Consider the following 20,082-nt stretch of genomic DNA (forward strand, 5'->3'; position numbering starts at 1 on the left):
TGTATGTTGTTATTTATTATTATTATTTATAATATTTGCTTAGTACAGGTTTTAGGTAGGTAACTGCTGTTTTATGTAAATGAAAAGTATAAATATTAAAAGTAATAGTCCTTACCAAAACTAATTTAATAAGAAAAACAGCAAACGTAAGAAAGGATATCGTCATCAGCGCGCTTTCAGAGGAGGGGATCTCGACATGGCCGTGCTCGTGCGCAGACCTCGCGCTGCGCCGGCGGTCATCGTCCGGCCACACACGGTCTACGTGGTATTCTGAATAAAGAAGTTTATTAAATTAGTTGTTTTATTTATAACTAGCGAACAGCAGATAAAATTTTCCTATGTCCGTCTCCTGATTCTAAGCTACCTCTGCGCAAATTTGCAGCCGAATCGGTTATTCCATTCTTGAGCTATAAATAGTGTAACTAACACCACTTTATATAGATTGATATCTTTAAATAATCTGATTTATTATTGGATCAAAAGGTCTATCTCTTAACTCTAACACTAAAAACTAAGGTGTATGGTGAACACAATATGTTGCAAATGTGTAAAACTTTTTAAATTACTAAATGTATGTGATTATTCATTAAACATGGCGATAATAATTAGGTTAATAAGAAAATTTATGAAGTTATTGCATAGAAACAATTATTTGATAAATCACAAATTTTGAATTAAATCTGCCCGTTTAAAGTGAGTCAAAATCTAGTCGGATACATATATAATGCAAACATGCAGGCGAAGCTGGTAAATGTGGTAAATAATAAAGAGTCTTTATTTCACTTTAATGTTAATCTATGATATTAATGTCATGTTATTCATATATAAGTACTTACATGGAGCAAATAAATACAAACCTATACTATTTAATATTGAATCCTTCAAGTCTTCAAGGTATTTAAGTTTTCCCTTTATTGTTCTTCGACTGTGTTTCGATATTGTTTCGGCAACCACCTTGATCGTTTTCCACAGTCCTTCAAATTTATTTTCCTGGTTCGCGGGTTGATGTCCATTTGTTACTTTTATATTGTCCTCCAGATTTGTAGGATTCTTTTTTTCACCAAGTTTATTTTGAGACTTATTAATTGATACTTGACCAGTTTTCATATTTGAATTAAAATTAGATTGGACAATATCTTCTTCTTGGGGAAGGAGTATTGGCATCGAATATGAAGTAGTTATTTCTAGATCTACGTTGTTTCCAGTAGGATTTTTCTTTATTTGTTCGATATATATTCTTTGAAACCCTTGATTTATTCTAGAGTTGGTTGACTCTGACATTTTTTGGGGAACTTTTACAGTCGTTGGAATATCACTGAGAAAAATTGATCCATCAGTAGTAAATGTCTTTAGATAATTATCATTGTAGATTTCTTTGTAAACGTCACTTCCGAAAATAGTCGTATTTTTAAATTTGGTCTCTTCCTTAATTCGTGTCGTTTTAAGATGTGTTTGTGCATCTTCGAATGCGTTTGGTTTCAGACTACTTTCATATTCAGGAGTTTTCGAACGAAATCGGTTATTATAGGGTTCTGGAGCCTGTGTTTGTATAATATCCATATAGGGTCTTACGGATGGCGTTTTTACACTGGCATACGGTACTCTTCTTATATCACCAACATTTTCCACCCTATCAATAGTCCCCTTGCTCCACTTTGGAATGAGCGTTTCATTCTTATATTTCATATTCGCTTCATTTACGCGATTCGTATTCGGATTGTGTTTGAATCGCGCAGGTTCATTTCTGTGATAAGTTTGCGATATTTCCACCCACTCACAAGAAGTTGTGGTGAGGATAAGAAAGATGATAAAAAACATGATAATGCACGAACGGCGTGTCGTGTTGTGAACTGTGCCGTGATGGATTGCATCTAAATGTGTTACAGTAGGGCTGTAACGGCTTTAATCTGTTTAATTTTTAGTTTTATAGCATTGAAATGCTTTATAAATGAGAAATTTTGAAAGAATAGAAAAAATTTTTTCTCGATTCAGGATCCTGCCTCGTGATCAAAAAATTTTTTTTATTCTTTCAAAATTTCTCGGCTTTAATCTGTGTTATTATGTAGTAAATACTACTATGGAATAACGTACGCATTAGTTAAGTAACATAAATTTGTGAAAAATGTTGACTGCCTTTTTTTCGGCGTAGTGTTCATCATTATCACTAATAGGTTTGCTTTATTTGGTTTATGAACTTTAAAATTGTGATATATAGGTCAGGTTCTTTTTCGTTTTATTTGTTTTTTTCCTTGCAGAAGTGATTACATATATTCTTTATTTTAACTCAAGAGATTGAATTTACGTTTGTCTTCACCGGAGTAATAGTGACCAGATTATAAATTAAATCATAGTAAATATTATTGTACTACTACAATATTGTAAACGGACAAAATTAAGGTCTTGAATTGCACAACCCTAATAGTGTTGGGTACTCGCAGTAACGACAGGACACCGAAGCGTAAAGTTCACTAACTCGTGAAAATGCTAACTGTTTGTATAATCTCATGCGATTGTTTATGATGAGATTAGCAAGAGTATTGACTCAGTTTTCTCGAGGGGTTTACGAAAGTTTTATGTAGCTAAATCAGGTTATACGACTTCAGTAGTTATTTTAGCAAAAAGTTATTTATTTTAGCAGAAGATCCACATATCTCTACATAGTATAAAACAAAGTCGCTTTTACTGTCTATTGATGGGTTTTTTAATAGATAGAGTGATTTAAGAGGAAGGTTTATATGTATAATAACATCTATCCAACTGAGTAGTTGGATAGATGTTATTATAATTGAGAGTTCAATTAACGCGTGCGAAGCCGCGCGCAAACGCTAGTATCCTATAAGATGAGCCTAATATTGTTGTATTGTCTGTCTCTTCTCTACTATAACAAACCGTTTAAACAATATGGATAAAATTTGCTCCGGAGATAGTTTAAGATCCGAGAAAAGACAAATATAAGTAGTTTTTATTCCGGAAATCCCACCGGAACGCGGAGAACTATTGTACAACGCGGGTGAACCCAGTTTTATTTTCAGATGAAACCATATAACTTGTAGTTCAGTAAAAATGAAACATAATTTTTTTACGCTGAATGTTCAAATGTACTGTTTTTCTCACAAGAACAATAAATGTGTTGCTTTTTAATAAAAAAATTGGGTAAAAGGTTTTCGAAAAAATTGTGAGACAGATACAATTAAAAACGTCATTTATTATTTAAATTAGTAATATTAACATTTTGTATATATATCATGATTTCATTTACAAATTAATTCTAAGAAATTTGTTAACAGACCTGCATAACACTTAAAGTGCTCTTTTGAACTTTATACTACAGTTAACAAAAAAATAAAAAATAATCAAATTCTTTTTTAACTTTTGAAAAACTTAATTATTAAAATAGTTTGAAAGACATTTTCACTTTAATTTAATATATGAAATACAATTTAGCTTAAAGTTCTCGTAACCAAGCCATTAAGATAAAAAAAGATTATTACCATATCATACAATTAAAATAGCATTTGTGCATTATGCTTATAAAATTAAATTCACTTGGACATCACAACTGTAGATTATACATTTATATAAGAAATATTATGTTATACAAACGAAATATGTTAAAATCTTTGTATAATTTCAATTTACGTATATAATAAAATTAAAAAAATAAAACATAACTTCATCGGCAGCTGCAGGTCAAATATAAAATCTAATCCTTACAAAAAATAAGTAAAAAAATCGGTCGTTCTAAAAAAAAATGTAAAAATAAAAACTCAAAAAATAATACTAAAAATATTACATTAAAGCTCGCTAAGTTACAAATGAAATAAAAGCTGCCTTAACCGTTACAGGAATGGACTTTACAACCGCGATACTAAACATCAAACAAATATTAACGAAAACTAAATGTTTCACAACTTAATAACTTATTACTAGTTTAAGTTAAAAGCATTGCGGTAAAAATTGAGAGATCACAGAGTATGGAAGCTTGGCTGCGGTTTAAAAAAAATCACAGTTCATTTGTGATGCTGTGTTATGTTATCGTTATAGTATATAGCGCGCTCCGGCGTCGCTCGTCCAACATTTTCTGTTAATTTTTAAACTTATCATAAAGAAAAAGATCATTAAATTTGGTGTAGCCTTTCGTAATAATGCGCGTACATCACATCTCGGCGATTTATATCAATTTTATACTAGCTTATTATAAGTACATTGGATATATTCATAAAACATATCAAGTGGGGAAAGTTAACCATTTTTTCATTCTTATCACATAAAAAAATATATAAAAATATAACAACCGTTCAAAAAAATATATAAAAATAAATGCTAAATTGTAAAAATGCATTTTTTAATAAAATATAGTTTAGGAGTTAGTTGGCACGACAAATGGAAAATATTGGCAACTGTGTTATAGTAAACTAATTGTTATTGGGCTGACACTTGGCATGATTCGGGAAAACCATTTTGTACAAGTTATATCTAAGTGCGTGCAGCCAAACTATAAAGTTACAATAAATACTTTCCATGCATATTATTTATTAATGTATAACCTAATAACGTTATATTATGTTTTGTACTTTTAAGGGCCGATAGCAAAATTCAAATAACTAATTTTTTTTTTTTTAATTTTTAACACCAAATGCCAACTCGCACTTGGCCAGCGAGCTGGACTGTGGCCTGAAAGCTCATAGAACGCCTGTGTCAGTGGGAACGTATAAAATTATGAAATATATAAAACCTATATATAAATTTGTCTGACGTAAGTAGGGTGAGGATATCTTTTAGAATTTGGTTACAAACTTAGATATAACTCGAATATTACATTAAAATAGTTCTCGTGTAACATTCAACATATATTACGAACTAGAAACATGAATAAATCTCACGAACAGTCCACTACACTTAACCTAGCCCTAGCATAGTCTAATTAGGCCGTCGACACGCAGTCCTGTCATATAGCTATTACAAATCAATGTTTTATTTAGAAATTCGAAGTTTTGGTACTTAAAAAAAGGTGTATTTTTTGGATAAAATAATTTACCAAGTAGGATTATATTTTAGACCAGTGAGAAGGCTACAAATAATTTTATTATGTCATATATACTAACTATATTTTAAATTAGCAATAGAAATAATAGTCGATGGTAATGTGTATATACTATATTAAATTGTATATATTTATATATAATAAACAAATCTAGAGCATTTCAAACTTTATTGGTAATGGTCCTCTTTTATAAAATCTATTTCTTAAAATAAGATAATAATGTTCATTGAATTTAAAGTATCCACAAAATAGTACCTACTAATTAATACAATGGCCTCATGAGTAATTTTTTTTTTACAAAGTCAAGAAGATTTAATTTGCGTCATCTAATTGGAAGCATAACCACACATTAAACACAATTTCTTTATATAATTTTTTTTACCCATAATTTTATTTATATTTAATAGCCTGTGCTTTATCGAGACACTAAGATATACCATATCGAGGATTAAACCTAGGTCTCTTTGAAAAGGAAGCTTTTTTCTAACAACACTACTAAAAAACCATCTTATTATTATATGCAACCTTCATGTCATTATGTATACTCGAATAAATTCTGTTCTAGTAAATATTATTTCCGATATAATATTTCAAAGTCTATAGACATAGGCCATAATACAACAGTGATTATTTCATACTTTGTACTAATATTACTTACAACTAATTTTCGTGCTCACATATTGGGCTATAAACAAAGATATTTTATGAACAAAATGTTTAGTGGCCATTAGAATATACTTTCACTTCCCCCGAGTTGACCCAAAGCAATTGTAATAAAATAATATATTAGCTATATCAACTGTATGTAGATTGTGACATCAATGTTTTACATTTTATTAAAAAAAAATCTTAAATACAATTAACGAACAGCAATTACATAAACAACTTGTTTCACTTATAATTAATATGCACAGGAATGTTTGTTATTTTGTATAATATATTGTATAGCAGAATATAAGTACATGTAATCGATCAAAAATTATAAAAAATTAATGTTACTCACTAATAAATACACATGTTCCTGCCCCTTGTTTCATTAGATGCCATTTAAATTAATTATATCTTATCTGTAAGTACTCGATTACCATAGATTTTCGCTCTTTGACACAATTTAACGACAATTCACAACAGCATAACGATGCGACTTATCTTAATTTCTTTAAAATCCTCTTCGCTCCCTCATTTCTTGAAAACATTTCCACTTTAACTTTATTATCACCACACAGTTACATTAGCACTGTCAACGTTTTCCAATGCGACACACAAGTTCCGAGTAAACACAGAATGTTGTCCAACGCACAGACACAGCACACAGCGGCGCAACACGCACACGCACGCCGGGCGGCAGGCGTCAGCGCACGCGCAGGCGGCGCCAGGTGCGGCGCGCTCGCTCCTCCCAACTTGCCATTTCCCTGAAACGGGCAAATTTGGACTTCATATTTAGTATGCTAATCACTGAAATATCAGGTGTGTGTGTGTGTGTGTGCACACTCACGGTCAGCGCTCGGCGTAGCGCGCGTCGTCGCTGGGGTGCGTGAGGTAGCGCTGGCCGACGCGGCGCTCGAGCGCGCGCAGGTCGCTGAAGGCCTCCTTGCTCTGCAGCCAAGCGTGCGCCGCGCACTTGTCCACCGACAGCCGCTTGCGCTGCTTCACTTGCAGCAAGTTGTTGATAAGGTCGATCGCTGTGGACGACGGTTACAAATTACCTATACAGCGAATCTTTACAGCAGTATTACAAAATTAACAAGTAACTCAGTTAAATGCCAAATGAACAGATTTCAGAAAGGCGTTCGAATTAGTAGATCACATGTTGCGTACCAAGTTCTTTGAAACATGTTTTAAAAAAAGTTGACGACATCGATCACGCATAACAGAGATCATACCACATGACGAAAAACTTAAAACTTATTAAGATTTATGCCAATTATTAGGTAATATTGAGATTCTAATACAGGAGTTCTTCAAGGATCTTATTTGGGGCCATTGTTTTTCTTTGTTGACTTAAATCAAATTTAAAACGCATGCAGATAACATGCATGCGGTGTAGAAAATAAATTGTTAAAATTGTTCAATTGTTTTAATTTGCAGTAACATAAACTGAATTAATTATTATTAATTGAATAAAACTATTGTGCCTTTGCATAAAAATATGCGAAGACATACAACTAATATGGTTCTCTCTACCTCCGTTACAACTAACTAACATTATCAAAAGCACTAAAAAGCTCAAGTCAGGTCAAGTCAGGTCAGTAAATGGAATCATTTGGTTCTTCGCGATCCATCCTCATTCCAAACAATCATTGTATTTGATTAGTTGTGTGCCCGCGCTAGCGGCCTATTTGCGGCGTTTGCATTTTAATGTACGTTTTTTATGATAGATCTAGTGGATTGCCTGATAATAAGCGATCATCACCGCCCATGAACATTTGCCGAGGTAGGGTCTTAGCAGATGTGTTGCGCTAAGGAATAAGGAATGGTTTGGGAAGGGTGAAGAAAAGAGTATGTGTTTAAAAAAAGTGTATGTGCGTGCGTTTGTTCCACATACCCTCCGCGGAGATCTCGCTCCAGGGCGAGGGCGGGTACATGAAGGCGGCGTTCTGTATCTGCTCGTGGATGTCCTCGTCCTCGTTGAAGGGGAAGGTGCCGGAGAGCGACACGTACACGATCACGCCCACCGACCACATGTCCAGCGAGCGGTTGTAGCCCTTGTTGCGGAGCACCTCGGGCGCTGACCAGCCAGAGATACAGCTCTTATTATACATAGCATTAACTGCCTAGGGCCTTAAGAAACGTAAAGACGAATATATGTCGCATGAAAAATCGTCACAGTGAACTTATCTGGAACACTTTTAAGCGCATACAAAAGGAGAGCTCCTCAGAACTTCCTTTCAAAGTAGACCTATGTCTAAGTCGATAATTATATGGATACGCTACTGGGCGTATACCGTGCCTGCCAAAAATTAATTGAAAAGACACAAAAATTAAGAATTGTTGCTGTCGATTAATATATTGAATGTCTAGAACATTATATAGGTAAATTTCAGAATTAACTATCTGTTGACTGTGACTGTATTGGTCGTTGCAGCCCTCTAGGACGTTCACCGTTGGACATAGACCTCTCCCAAAGACGATCACCAGCGGCTCCCTGCCGCTTTGATCAGGTCGTCCGTCCATCTGCCTGTGCGACCTGCCACTACCTGTACGTGCACGCAGTGAGGTGCGGCTCACCGAGGTAGGCGGGCGTGCCGACGACGGAGCGGCGGAAGCACTTCTCGCCGATGATGCGCGCGAAGCCGAAGTCGCACAGCTTCACCTGCGGGAACTGCTCGTCGGACGACAGCAGCACGTTCTCCGGCTTCAGGTCGCAGTGCACGATGTTCTTCTCGTGCAGGTGCTTCAGCGCCACCAGGATCTGCGGGGCCGTTTGTGTTCAGATACCATTGTTTTTTATAAAAAACTAAACCAAAGTGTCAGAAATGTACCAAATGACAATTAACAGATTTTGAATATGAAAGGAATCATCAAAAATAGCTTCATTCAAAATATTTCACCTTTTTGAAAGTTGGTTGACAAGTGTAGTATGCGACGGCACGTACCTGCGCCACCACGAACTTGGTGATGCGCTCGGGCAGGCGGCCGCGCTCGTGCGAGAGGATCATCTCGAGCATGTCCCCGCGCAGGCGCTCCATCACCACGAAGATGCGCTCGGGCGTCTCGAACATGCGCTCCAGGTTGACGACGCCCGGGTGCGACAGGTTCTGCAGGATCGCCACCTCGTTCTTCAGCTGCGCCTCCTGCTTCGTGGGGAACCGCAGCTTGTCTATCACCTGTTTCGATACGCGTCAAGTTTTAGTGTTACAGCAAAACTCAGGTCTAACATGTAATGTGTTTATCTTGTATCCTAAAACGAGCAATTCTTGTATATATATATATTTAATTGTAATCTCGGAATCGGATCCAACGATTTACATGAAATTTAATGGGTTCCGGGGGCGATAAATTGATCTAGTTAGGAATCTTTTTTAGAAAATGTCATATTCGTGTTTTATCGACTCAATCTTACTTTTTTAACAAATAGGTTTGAGCAGTCCCAATTTATTATGTCTGTTCCTGACATCTATTTGCGAATAATTAAAGTTCCAGCGAAGTCAACGAGTGTTTGCTTTGAGGTTAGACAAATTGTTTATATTGTTTTGTGTTTTCTTAATGCACGTGTTCACTTAAAAATGCCTAAACGATCTTGGAAAAAAACGTTTATAAACAATCTAACTTCACGAAGTTAAACCGAGCAAAGCTCGGTCATCTAGATACTTGACAATTATTTTAGTTCAATTTTGACATTTGATTTAAAGATTTCATATCTAAGGTCCAGTAAAGGATTTTAAATTTAGGGAGTTGCAAGTGCGTAGACCGCATCTGCATGCGGTGTCGATGTGTGCTGCCTGATCGGCGTGTTAGTACCAGTTGCATGTGTGTGTGTATATGTTACGTGTGCGTGGTACGTGTGTATGTTAGTGCGTGTGGCTCGCAACTACATGCGAGTGTGTGTTGCGCGTGCGTGCGTGCGTGTGCGTGTGGGCGGCACCTTGATGGCGACGGGGCGCGCGGAGGCGCGGTGCAGGCCGGCGTACACGATGCCGAACTGGCCCGAGCCGAGCACCTCGTCGGGGTGGATCTGGTAGAGCTGCGCCATCTCGGCGCGGCCGCCGGCGCCGGCGCCCGCGGGCCCCGCGCCGTCGGGCTCCGCCCCCGCGGGCTCGCCGGGCGCGCGGCGCGGCTGCGGCGGCTGCAGCAGCGGCAGCAGCGCGTGGCGGATGGCGGTCTCCCAGGAGCGCGCCAGGTAGGCGCCCAGCCCCGACTCGGGCGGCGCGCACCCGCCCTCCTCCGCGCCCACCAGGTAGTCCACGTTGGCCGTGCGCAGCTCGAAGCAGTGCATCACGTCTGACGTATCCGACATATACAGAAGATTACTATTTATATATATTATCTAACAACAGTTAAATATTGACAGACTGAGTTGACTATAATCTGATAACAATCTAATCGTGACCGACACAGGTAAAACACTCATTAATTATCCTCTGACAACAGCAAAATATTGAGAGAGCTAAAAGCCTCCTTGACGAGCATCTGCCAACAGTCAAATGCTGACAGACACAATTAGAACACTCATTTTCTATATCCTGACCGCAGTTAAAGCATTCATTGATGACCACCTAACAACGGCCAGATGCCCAGAGACAGTTTCAGTTCCCAGAGAGCATTATCTCGGAGAGCTCACCCGAGTGCGGCTGCCTCGCGGTGTCGATGGCGAGAATCTCGTTGAGCGGCACCTCCTTGTAGTACTTGGTGCCGTGCTCCGACGTGAACATCGTGATGCTCTTGCTGTCCATGCGCCAATAGTGTCTGCGGACCTGGGTAGTATCATACACTTCAATAAATAACATGTAACACCAGCACAAGAAAATAGGAATAAAGGAAAAAAATGTTCAAAGAACAGTGCAAAGGACTGGGTAGGATAAGGAAAAGTATTTGGGCTTCTAGCTACCCGCTTCACCGTACAAAACACAGTAGCATTCGCTTGCTACTATTTCCCACCGCTCTTCTGTGGGAGTGTGGGACTTCTCCGGTGCGAGCTGACCCAATTCGTGTCGAAGCTGGCTCGACTTCCAGACAAGAATTATTAAAGCTATAACCGTTAAGGTTTTCACTAGATAAAAGAAAAAGTATCCATTCTCACATACTGAAGGTTTGTTAAATTTTTAATAGGACAGGAAATGCAGTTTGACAATATGTGCAGAGGTCAACATACAGTGGTGTCCTTGTTGGTGAAGTGCACGAGCCAGCCCTGCTTGAGCCACTGGCCTTCGCGCTTCTTGGTGTGCTTCACCGACTGCACGATGCGCATCAGCGGTATGTTGGCGCTCGGCGATGATGATGAACTGGACATTAAAGGCATCTTAACATAACACTTGGTACAGCATTATTTGTTTCATGCAAAAAAATTAACAGATTGAGTTGTCAATTTGTTAGTTTTTAAGTACAGATTTTAACCGACTTCAAATAAGGAGGTTATAAATTCGATTGTATATTTTATGTGTTTGTTACCTCATAACGTGTCACTGGGCGAACGGTAACAATGATCTTTTTTTATTTGAAAGCTGATTCCTACCGCCTATATGAGACCACATATAAATTTCATCCAGTTCTGACTATGTATAGACCTAATTCTTATTGTCCTTAACTAAAGGTGGACCACGCCCGCATGTGAATGTAATAACTTTATATATATCTATTACGATATTGAATAATCTACGAGGTCTTATCTAGGATATGAAAGTAGTTAGAGCAGTATACCTGCTCGGTCTACTGGGCGTGGTGTCCCGTTGCGGCTCCTCCTCGGCTTCCGCCTCGCTTCGCCGCAGCTGCACCGGCTGGAATATTAGAATTTATTTTGTGAATATAATATTAGAAACAAACTAGCAGCCCGAACCTGCGGCTTTACTGCTGCTTTAAATGTAGCCTAAGTGTTAGCCAGACTGTCTATCTCTGTACAAAATCTCATACAGAACTCAACAGAGGGCGCAAAAAAATAAAAAATATTTATTATTGTATAATATTTCTTATTTCTCTCTTCGTAAATTTTGTCCTTTTTTGTTAGTTGTTGTATGTGTTCTTGGGTTGAAATGAAATGTTTGCCTATGTCTATATCTTTGTCTGTGTCTTTATCTATGTCTTTGTCTATATCTATTTACTATGGTGAACAAATGTTTGCCCATGTCTATATCTTTGTCTATGTCTACATCTTTGTCTATATCTTTGTCTGTGTCTTTGTCTATGTCTATGCCTAAGTGTGTCTAAAATCAGTAAGTAAGGTAAGATAGAGCCTGCAAGGCTACCTCGTGCCCCCCCTCCGGCTCGCCGTCGTCCGACTCGTCGTCGTGCAGCGCGCGCGTGCCGTCCGACAGCTCGCTGCTCGTGCTGCAGCTGTCCTGGAACTCTGGAACGTATTTGTTTATATATATATAGCTGACCCGACTAACGCTGTTCCGCCTCTCTTATCATTTAGGGGTATGAAAAAAAGATGTTGGATGATTCTCAGACATACCCAATATGCATACAAAATTTCACATTAATCGGTCCAGCCGTTGCGGAGGAGTTTGGTAACAAAAATTGTGACACGGGAATTTTAGTTGAAATTAACCTTTCTTGAACTTTATTGTACTTAAGTAAATCGTACAGTAATTTATGATGTTTGCACAAGTTAAGAATCCTTCATATCCAACTATTGGAAATACATAAATATTAAACTTTGTGTAGAGACTCCTGCGCACGTGACCCATCTAACCCAACTTTAAACGCGTCTCTTCCAGCTCTCCTCTACAAATCCGCCGCCCTGGTGGCGGACCCGGGAATACACCTACAAGCAGGGTGTGGGGTCTCTACCAAGGATAGAAGAATCGTATATAAATCTGGGGGCTCGTCGTTCGATGGAGTTTAGAGACATCAAGTGACATTTAATTGCACAGCTCCAGAGACGACAGCACGACTGTTTGATGAATGAGTTGTCATTTAAGATACAGATGTCGCCTTTCATAACTTGTTAAGCTGGCGCATCGTATAAAAACTAGAAGTCCACTTAAAAACAGTGCGTATTCGTAGGACTCGTGCCTACGTTATTTATCCAACGTTCGACCCAACCACCTCCACTTTGTCCCCCCTCCCCCCCGGTCCCCTTGTCTGTTCGCAGCAAGGCAAGTACCGTGGAGGTCCCTGAGCTCGCCGCCGCAGTCCTTGGGCACGAGCGGCGCGCACTTGCGGTGCGCGTTGTAGCGGCAGTCGCGGCACTGCAGGCCCTGCTTGAACAGGCCGCGCAGCAGCCGCTTGCAGAGCCGGCACACGGTGGGCCGCGTGTACGAGTGCACCGCGAACGTGTGCGGGATGCCGGCCGACGCGCTGCGCCCCGCCCACTGCGTGCGCGCGCTGCCCGCGCTGCCCGCCTGCGCGCCCGCGCTGCCCACGCTGCCCGCCTGCGCACCCGCGCTGCCCGCCTGCGCGACGGTTGGAAAAAAAAACTATTTTTTTTTTCGGCTCTTTGCACTTTGGTAAAATTGTTTTTTTGACGATTCGACAGCACTTCTGTTGATTTGAATGAATAAGAGGAAAAGTGTATAAATTTGGTTTTTATGCAGTATTTCGCTTGTTTGTATCGATTTAATTGTGGGATGATGTGTGATGTGTATATATTGTTAAAAAAAACTTTATTTATTACCTTATGCAAATTCATTTTAGCTTACTTAAAGCTTCCTTCAAAGTGCCGCACGTTTATAATGAGTTTGTTTCTTGTGTTATTTCTATTAATCATGTAATTCTAAAACTCTTAAATTTGAAAGCTATTCATTAATTTTCAAAGAAATACTAATTTATGCGTTATATATTGGATGGTGGGTGAGGTCGTAAATAAAACTCAAAATTGTCTATTATATAAAGTATTTATTTTAATATAAAAATATAAAATTGATTACAATAGTGGTTAGTTCCACCCACCACCCAATAAAAGAGGTTAGTTTAAACTTTATTTCACAGAATAAACTTATATTTGTAATGTTCGGATGCAAAACAGCATTAAGAAATATAATAATCAAAATTATAAAAATCACAAGATTCATAACGTGGAATGATTCATCAGCAGTACATTAATAAAAATAAACTATAAAATATAAGAAATCTGGAATGTATAAAGAGATTCATATCAATAAGTCTTGAATAACTTTAAGTAAATACAGGATATTCTTCGAGATATGGAAGTATTTTAGAGATGGACTCTTGCACATCTTACGATAATAATACAAATTTCTATTATATTCATACAACGTGTTTGTTGAGCTGTTTTATCTCTTTTATTATATAAAAATCGATTTGCTAAATAAAATTTTTTATTCGATATTGATATTCTTAAAAAGGTTTAAAAATAGTCAAAATTATTGTTTAAACAATATCACCATCATCTGTCATTAAAGTATCAACTTACAACAGTAAAAAAATTATTAAAGAAAAAAAATACAGTTATTACACTCATTATTGCAAGAGATCTTTAAGCGTATCAATCAAATCTTATATAAATAAAAATAAATGTCAATCACAAAAGATAGCTAAATCTATGAATACATGAAATTTTTTATCGTATAAATCAATCATAATAAAAATTAATTTAAATTTCAAATGATCAATGATTGCCCGTGACGAGATCAGCGAGGCGTCTTACCAGCGAGTCGTCGTGCGACGCGTGGCTCTGCGCGGACGTCCGCGACGGGCTGCGCGGCGCGGCCGACTGGCGGCGCGCGCTCGCCCCGCCGCCCGCCGCCCCCGCGCCCCCCACCGGCGACTCGCAGTTGGAGGGTACTTTGACTGCGCATCGCTTGTGGTAGTTTAAGCCGCAACCTGCAAATATGTTACGGGAAGAAAATATTACAAAACGAATCACGTACAATGGAATACAATTCACTGGGCGGTGTACGTACGAGAAGGATAAGAAAAAAAAACAAACAAATTGAGGGTAGTATCTATTAATTATGGCAATTTAAAAACATAAACTACACCTTTTAGCTAATGATACGTTAATTTAATAGATAGACACTAATATCTTCGTCTATTATAAATATAAGGTGTCTATTTTCGTTCACTTTTCGATATCATTTTTTTTATATAATAGGAATTAGAAATTTTAAATCGTTAAAAAGACATTCTCACCTTCACACTTGAGCCCCTGGCGCACCAGGCCGAACAGCATCTCGCCGCAGAAGTCGCAAAAGGTGGGCGCCTTGTACGAGTGCACCGCCAGCGCGTGCGGCCGCGCCGCGGGCGCCTCCGCGCCGCCGTCGCATAGCACCGCTGGTTTGGGTTGATGATAGCGATAAATTACTCTTGCACGACAATTCTTATTAAATACTATATTTACTATACTACATTAGCGAGCTTTTAAACCATAAACAATGGTTTATAAGCCCGCTGTTTGTCACGCAGTTTGTCAGCCCCATTGTAACTAACACCCTAACAATATAAATACAAACTTGGTCAAAAAAAAAAAGAAATTAAAACAAAACAAATCGTTCTCTGCCAATCACTAATAAAACAATGTTTCTAGTTATAAGCAAAGAAAGTACCACGGAAATTAATCACCTAAAAATATAATGCTGTTGAATCCTGATAATTTGACATAGATGCATGCACGTGTGGAGATGTATAGTTTTCAGCTTGATACATACCATAAAAATACTAAGAAGGCACTATTCAATACAATCTGTTTGAGGCAAACTGAATTGGACATTATAATGCCTAGGTTGTAGTTCAAGTGTAAGATAGCGTAATTAATTCCATTATAATTTAAAATCAATATTCCGTCAGCCACCAGTTCATGCAGCGCGGGTTCAAAAAACCATTATAACTTCGCCGCATCGGTCATATTTCACGATATTATACCATTACAACCAGATCCTTTTCATGGTCCTTCGAGCCGGATGCTTCTGATCCGAAACCTAATGACTATCAATTTGGTCAGTATAAGCAAATTGCGTCACACTCACGGTTAGCAGTGAGCACGATCTCGACAAGGGTCTCGTCGGTGACGTCGGTGCACGAGTTGATCAGCTGCAGCACGTTCGGCGAGCAGTAGTCGTGCCGGAACAGCAGGATGCGGTCCGACAGCCGGTTCAGACCGTTATCTGGGATCTAAGGGGATTCATCATCATCAATCATAGAAACATATTGTATAGTGGAGGTGATGAAAAAAAATATGGCAAAAGAATGTATATCATCATCAGCCCTTCTATTGTTCCCACTGCTGGGACACAGGCCTCCTATGAGGGTTCAGGCCATAATCCACCACGCTGGCCAAGTGCGAGTTGGCGGATGTCACATGTCGTCGAACTTTTGATTCTTGGACATGCCGGTTTCCTCACGATGTTTTCTTTCACCGTTTTAAGCAGTGGTGATGTTACCTACATGCGCAAATTGAAAAATCTAATTTATTTCCTGCACGCTCGCCCGGTATCGAACCCTGACTTATCGATTTTGAAGTCCGCGGTTCTCACCACTGAGCCACCACTGCTTTTTCAGGGATGTATATATCTTTAAAAAAAATATATAAGTACTTTGTTAAGCATGTACAAGCTAAAACACACACACACACACACACACACACACACACACACACACACACACACACACGTACTTTTATATTTTTTATTTTTTATTTTTTACGTGTTAAGCAACTGTAGAAATTAATTTATTTTTGTTTTTGAACCTAATTAAATTTTTGTTTTGCTTGCACATTTAAATATGGATTTACTTTTATAAGGAGGAACGTTGGCTCTTAAGATACAGATTTTTTTTTTTTCTAGTTTAAGAGGCAATGTACATAGATATGTAAGGTATGTTTTGGCAAAATAAAGATTTTATTATTATTATTATTATTATTTTGTTTTGGGACTCGCTGCAAATCCAAGAGCGTTAATTTTCAGCGAGACCTATTACAATTGGAAATAGTGTATAATTTTAACAACATTTTACTATCCCACTATTTTGAAATGTTTAGTGAAATAAATGGACCTGCAAAAATTGTATCAACTCTGCGTGTAATAGCTATAAAAGAAAATTTTGAATACAAGTGTAATATGTGTTAGTCTTAATTCGAGCGATTTATCCAATATTGCAATACCTTTTCATGCACAAACTTAACGGCCAACTCCTTGAGGTGCGCGAGCGTCAGCCGGTGCGCGGGCGCCGACACCGCGTCGCGCATCACTCCCAGCTGGAAGAGGAACGTTATCTCGTCCTCCATCCTCCGCGCCGCTCACTCTGGAATTTATACATTGATATTTAGTATAATTTCACTTATATTTTAATCTTTAGAACATGAGACAACATCGTATGAATACTATATGAAAACGTAGAAAGACAAGTTTTTCTGTGTCAGTGTGTGTGTGTGTGTGTGTGTGTGTGTGTGTGTGTGTGTGTGTGTGTGTGTGTGTGTGTGTGTGTGTGTGTGTGTGTTTGTGTGTGTGAGTTAAAAAACATATTAACTTAATTAAAATGTCTTTATCCATCTAGGCTATCAGATTTCTTCTCCTGAGCAACCTTTTGGTGACCTGATGTACCTCCTACCTGTTTCCTCATAGTACCTCATCTAACTTGCATCATATTAAGCTTCACTTCAACAACAGAGTGTACAGTATATAATATATTTCATAGGTAGGTATTTGGTATGTTACCTCCATGCATCAGTCCTGTTCTCTTAGTCAAAATTCAAACTATAATGAGATAATTTCGCCTGCCAATCCGAAAAAGGTTCAGATCAATCGACCTAGAACCCGGATTCGAGATATGCAAACGAAAAAATAATACACATTTCTTTACATTTATTTGTTTTCAAATGGAAGACATGATTCCCAATGCAAGCGCATACAATTACGTAATAAATGCCCAACAACAAAACACTTTAATCGCAGCTTTAAATAAATGCACCTCGCGTAACCTCTGATAACCAAAACCTCTGATTTTTTGTTTTGTTTGATTGAGCTCGGGGACTTTTTTGTATCTCAAGGTAAATTATCTGTTTCATCTACATTTTCATTACTAGCGGTCCGCCTCGGCTATGCAGCGTGCACGTGGTAGATACAGCGGACGTTAAATTCGGAAGTTTAATGGATGTTTAATTATACATATAAACCTTCCTCTTTAATAACTTTATCTATTAAAAAAACCTCATCAATATATTTGCTTGATTTTAAAGTTCTAAGCATATATAGACAAGCACAGACTACGCGCTGCGCGTTACTACACACACGCGGAATACGACGTTTTATACTATGTATCGATAGTGATGTCACCCAGTGAAAATGCAGCTTTCAAAGAATTTTTCAAAATTGATCCAGTTGTTTTTGCAATAAACAAAACCTCAAATGCATTATGTAGGATTAGAATAATTGTACGTATATCTAATTAAATATTATAGATTATTCACGAGCTTCTCCATCACAAACAGTCTAAATTCTCATATCAGTCCCGATCTGTTTTGCCTTATCAATTATAAATAATATATCAGTTTGCCGATCTTTATTATCTTCTGACAATAAATTGAAGTGGAAAAAATTGTTAATACCGTTTACATAAAATAATAATAAACAAACAACATTATCCAAAATACCTACATATATGAACATTAAAGATACCAACACAGGAACGAAAAATTTATCAGGTTAAATAGCCGGCCTTATCGCTTATAAGCGATCTCTGCCGGGCAACCTTTGGATAGGATTTTTTAAAACTTAACATTAGAATAGGTCGTTTTCAAATAGATTAAGATGATATTAAATACAATGACATAATGTAAAAATACAAAAAAGCAGTGGTGGTTTAATGGTGTGAACTCGGACTGCAAAATCGAAAAAGTCGGGGTTCGAGGCTGGGCGAGCGTGCAGAAATAAATTGATTTTTCAATTTATCTGCACACGTGAATTGCATCACCACTGCTTAAAACGGCGAAGGAAAACATCGTGAGGCAACCGGCATGTCCAAGAATCAGAAGTTCGACGACATGTGACATCTGCCAACCCGCACTTGGCCAGCGTGGTAGATTATGGCCTGAACCATATAACCATAGGAGGCCTGTGTCCCAGCTGTGGGCACATATATGGGCTGTTAATGAACACTAGCTGTGACCCGCGGTTGAAACCGCGTAAGCGTGCTGCGTAACCGTATCCCGTAGGAATATCGGTATAAAAAGTGCCTATGTGTTATTTCAGTTGTCCAGCTATCTACGAAGCAAAATAGTATTATTATTCACCAATAGATGTCAGAAAAAAAAACACGAATAAAACACGAATATGACATTATTTCAGTTGTCCAGCTATCTACGAAGCAAAATAGTATTATTATTCACCAATAGATGTCAGGAAAAAAAAAACACGAATATGACATTTTCTAAAAAAAAATCCTAGCTAGATCGATTTATCGCCCCCGAAAACCCCTATATACTAAATTTCATGAAAATCGTTGGAGCCGATTCCGAGATCCCAATTATATATATATATATATATATATATATATATATATATATATATATATATATATATATATATATATATATATATATACAAGAATTGCTCGTTTAAAGGTATAAGATAATATAACCAAAGTAAAGAATATTTTGTAGGACGAAAACGAATCCTCCCAGGTACAACAATAGAACTAAACAAATAGATATATTTTAAGAGCATCATTAGCATTTTAATTTTTAGTTTTATAGCATTGAAATGCTTTATAAATGAGAAATTTTGAAAGAATAGAAAAGAGCTAGCGAGGCCCGAGAGGCTAGGCGTTGCTACGGTTAGGCAAAAAACGCGGGTTCGAATCCCGCTTCGTGATCAAATTTTTTCTATTCTTTCTCATCATTAGCATTGTTAATTTTTCGCGTACAGCCAACGCTCCCTCGCTTAAACATATTTTCCCAGAATGTCTTTCAAAGTTAACTCGATTATAAGCTGCGACGAAAGAGCCTCGCTTGAATTTAAGTAACTCTATCCGGCGGTAATTAAGCTTCGAAACGTTTTTAAGGCTTCGTCTGACGCTCTTTTAGATATTTCCGTAAAAACGTTTCGTTCGCGACTGTTTTTTTTTTCTAATTTCCACGACTCATAGTAACCTTTCTATTTAGGGATTTTCACAAAAAAACCCATTGTCGTTTGAATTTTCAAAGCATTTGACAAACAAGTGATAAATAATAAGAAACCGAAATTGATTACAATAAAAAATAATGAAACTTAATGTCGATACGCAAAAAATATTCTACTAACATCTAAGCAAGAGAAACTCTTGCATTATCACAGTATCTTCAATGATAATGTGACGCAGCGTCGTGTGATAGAAGTGCACGCAAACAGATAAGCAAGGAAACGCCCAGACATGTGGAACCAGCTCCTCCGACATTTGACATCGAGAGAATGACCTCGAAAGCTCTTAAGATGACTCAGTGTAACATG

The 20,082-nt window shown here is 37.9% G+C and overlaps 1 protein-coding gene across 1 annotated transcript in view; it reads right to left on the reverse strand.

Annotated features, from left to right (window-relative positions):
• Positions 1-5,173: 5,173 nt before the first annotated feature.
• The window catches only part of LOC119828435 (serine/threonine-protein kinase D1), a 51,307-nt gene continuing 36,398 nt past the window's right edge, over positions 5,174-20,082 (reverse strand). Inside the window, exons 2-16 of the mRNA XM_038350583.1 lie at positions 16,761-16,900; positions 15,628-15,772; positions 14,795-14,935; positions 14,310-14,485; positions 12,807-13,095; positions 11,944-12,044; positions 11,402-11,478; positions 10,857-10,986; positions 10,326-10,458; positions 9,630-9,985; positions 8,641-8,871; positions 8,273-8,456; positions 7,590-7,772; positions 6,540-6,726; positions 5,174-6,456 (exon numbers count right to left, since the gene is read on the reverse strand). Of these exons, the coding sequence (XP_038206511.1) occupies positions 6,542-6,726; positions 7,590-7,772; positions 8,273-8,456; positions 8,641-8,871; positions 9,630-9,985; positions 10,326-10,458; positions 10,857-10,986; positions 11,402-11,478; positions 11,944-12,044; positions 12,807-13,095; positions 14,310-14,485; positions 14,795-14,935; positions 15,628-15,772; positions 16,761-16,883 (2,454 nt within the window). The 5' untranslated portion in view covers positions 16,884-16,900 and the 3' untranslated portion in view covers positions 5,174-6,456; positions 6,540-6,541. The remainder of the gene's footprint in view (positions 6,457-6,539; positions 6,727-7,589; positions 7,773-8,272; positions 8,457-8,640; positions 8,872-9,629; positions 9,986-10,325; positions 10,459-10,856; positions 10,987-11,401; positions 11,479-11,943; positions 12,045-12,806; positions 13,096-14,309; positions 14,486-14,794; positions 14,936-15,627; positions 15,773-16,760; positions 16,901-20,082) is intronic.

Source organism: Zerene cesonia, chromosome 8, assembly GCF_012273895.1.
Source record: "Zerene cesonia ecotype Mississippi chromosome 8, Zerene_cesonia_1.1, whole genome shotgun sequence".
Classification (NCBI taxonomy): domain Eukaryota; kingdom Metazoa; phylum Arthropoda; class Insecta; order Lepidoptera; family Pieridae; genus Zerene; species Zerene cesonia.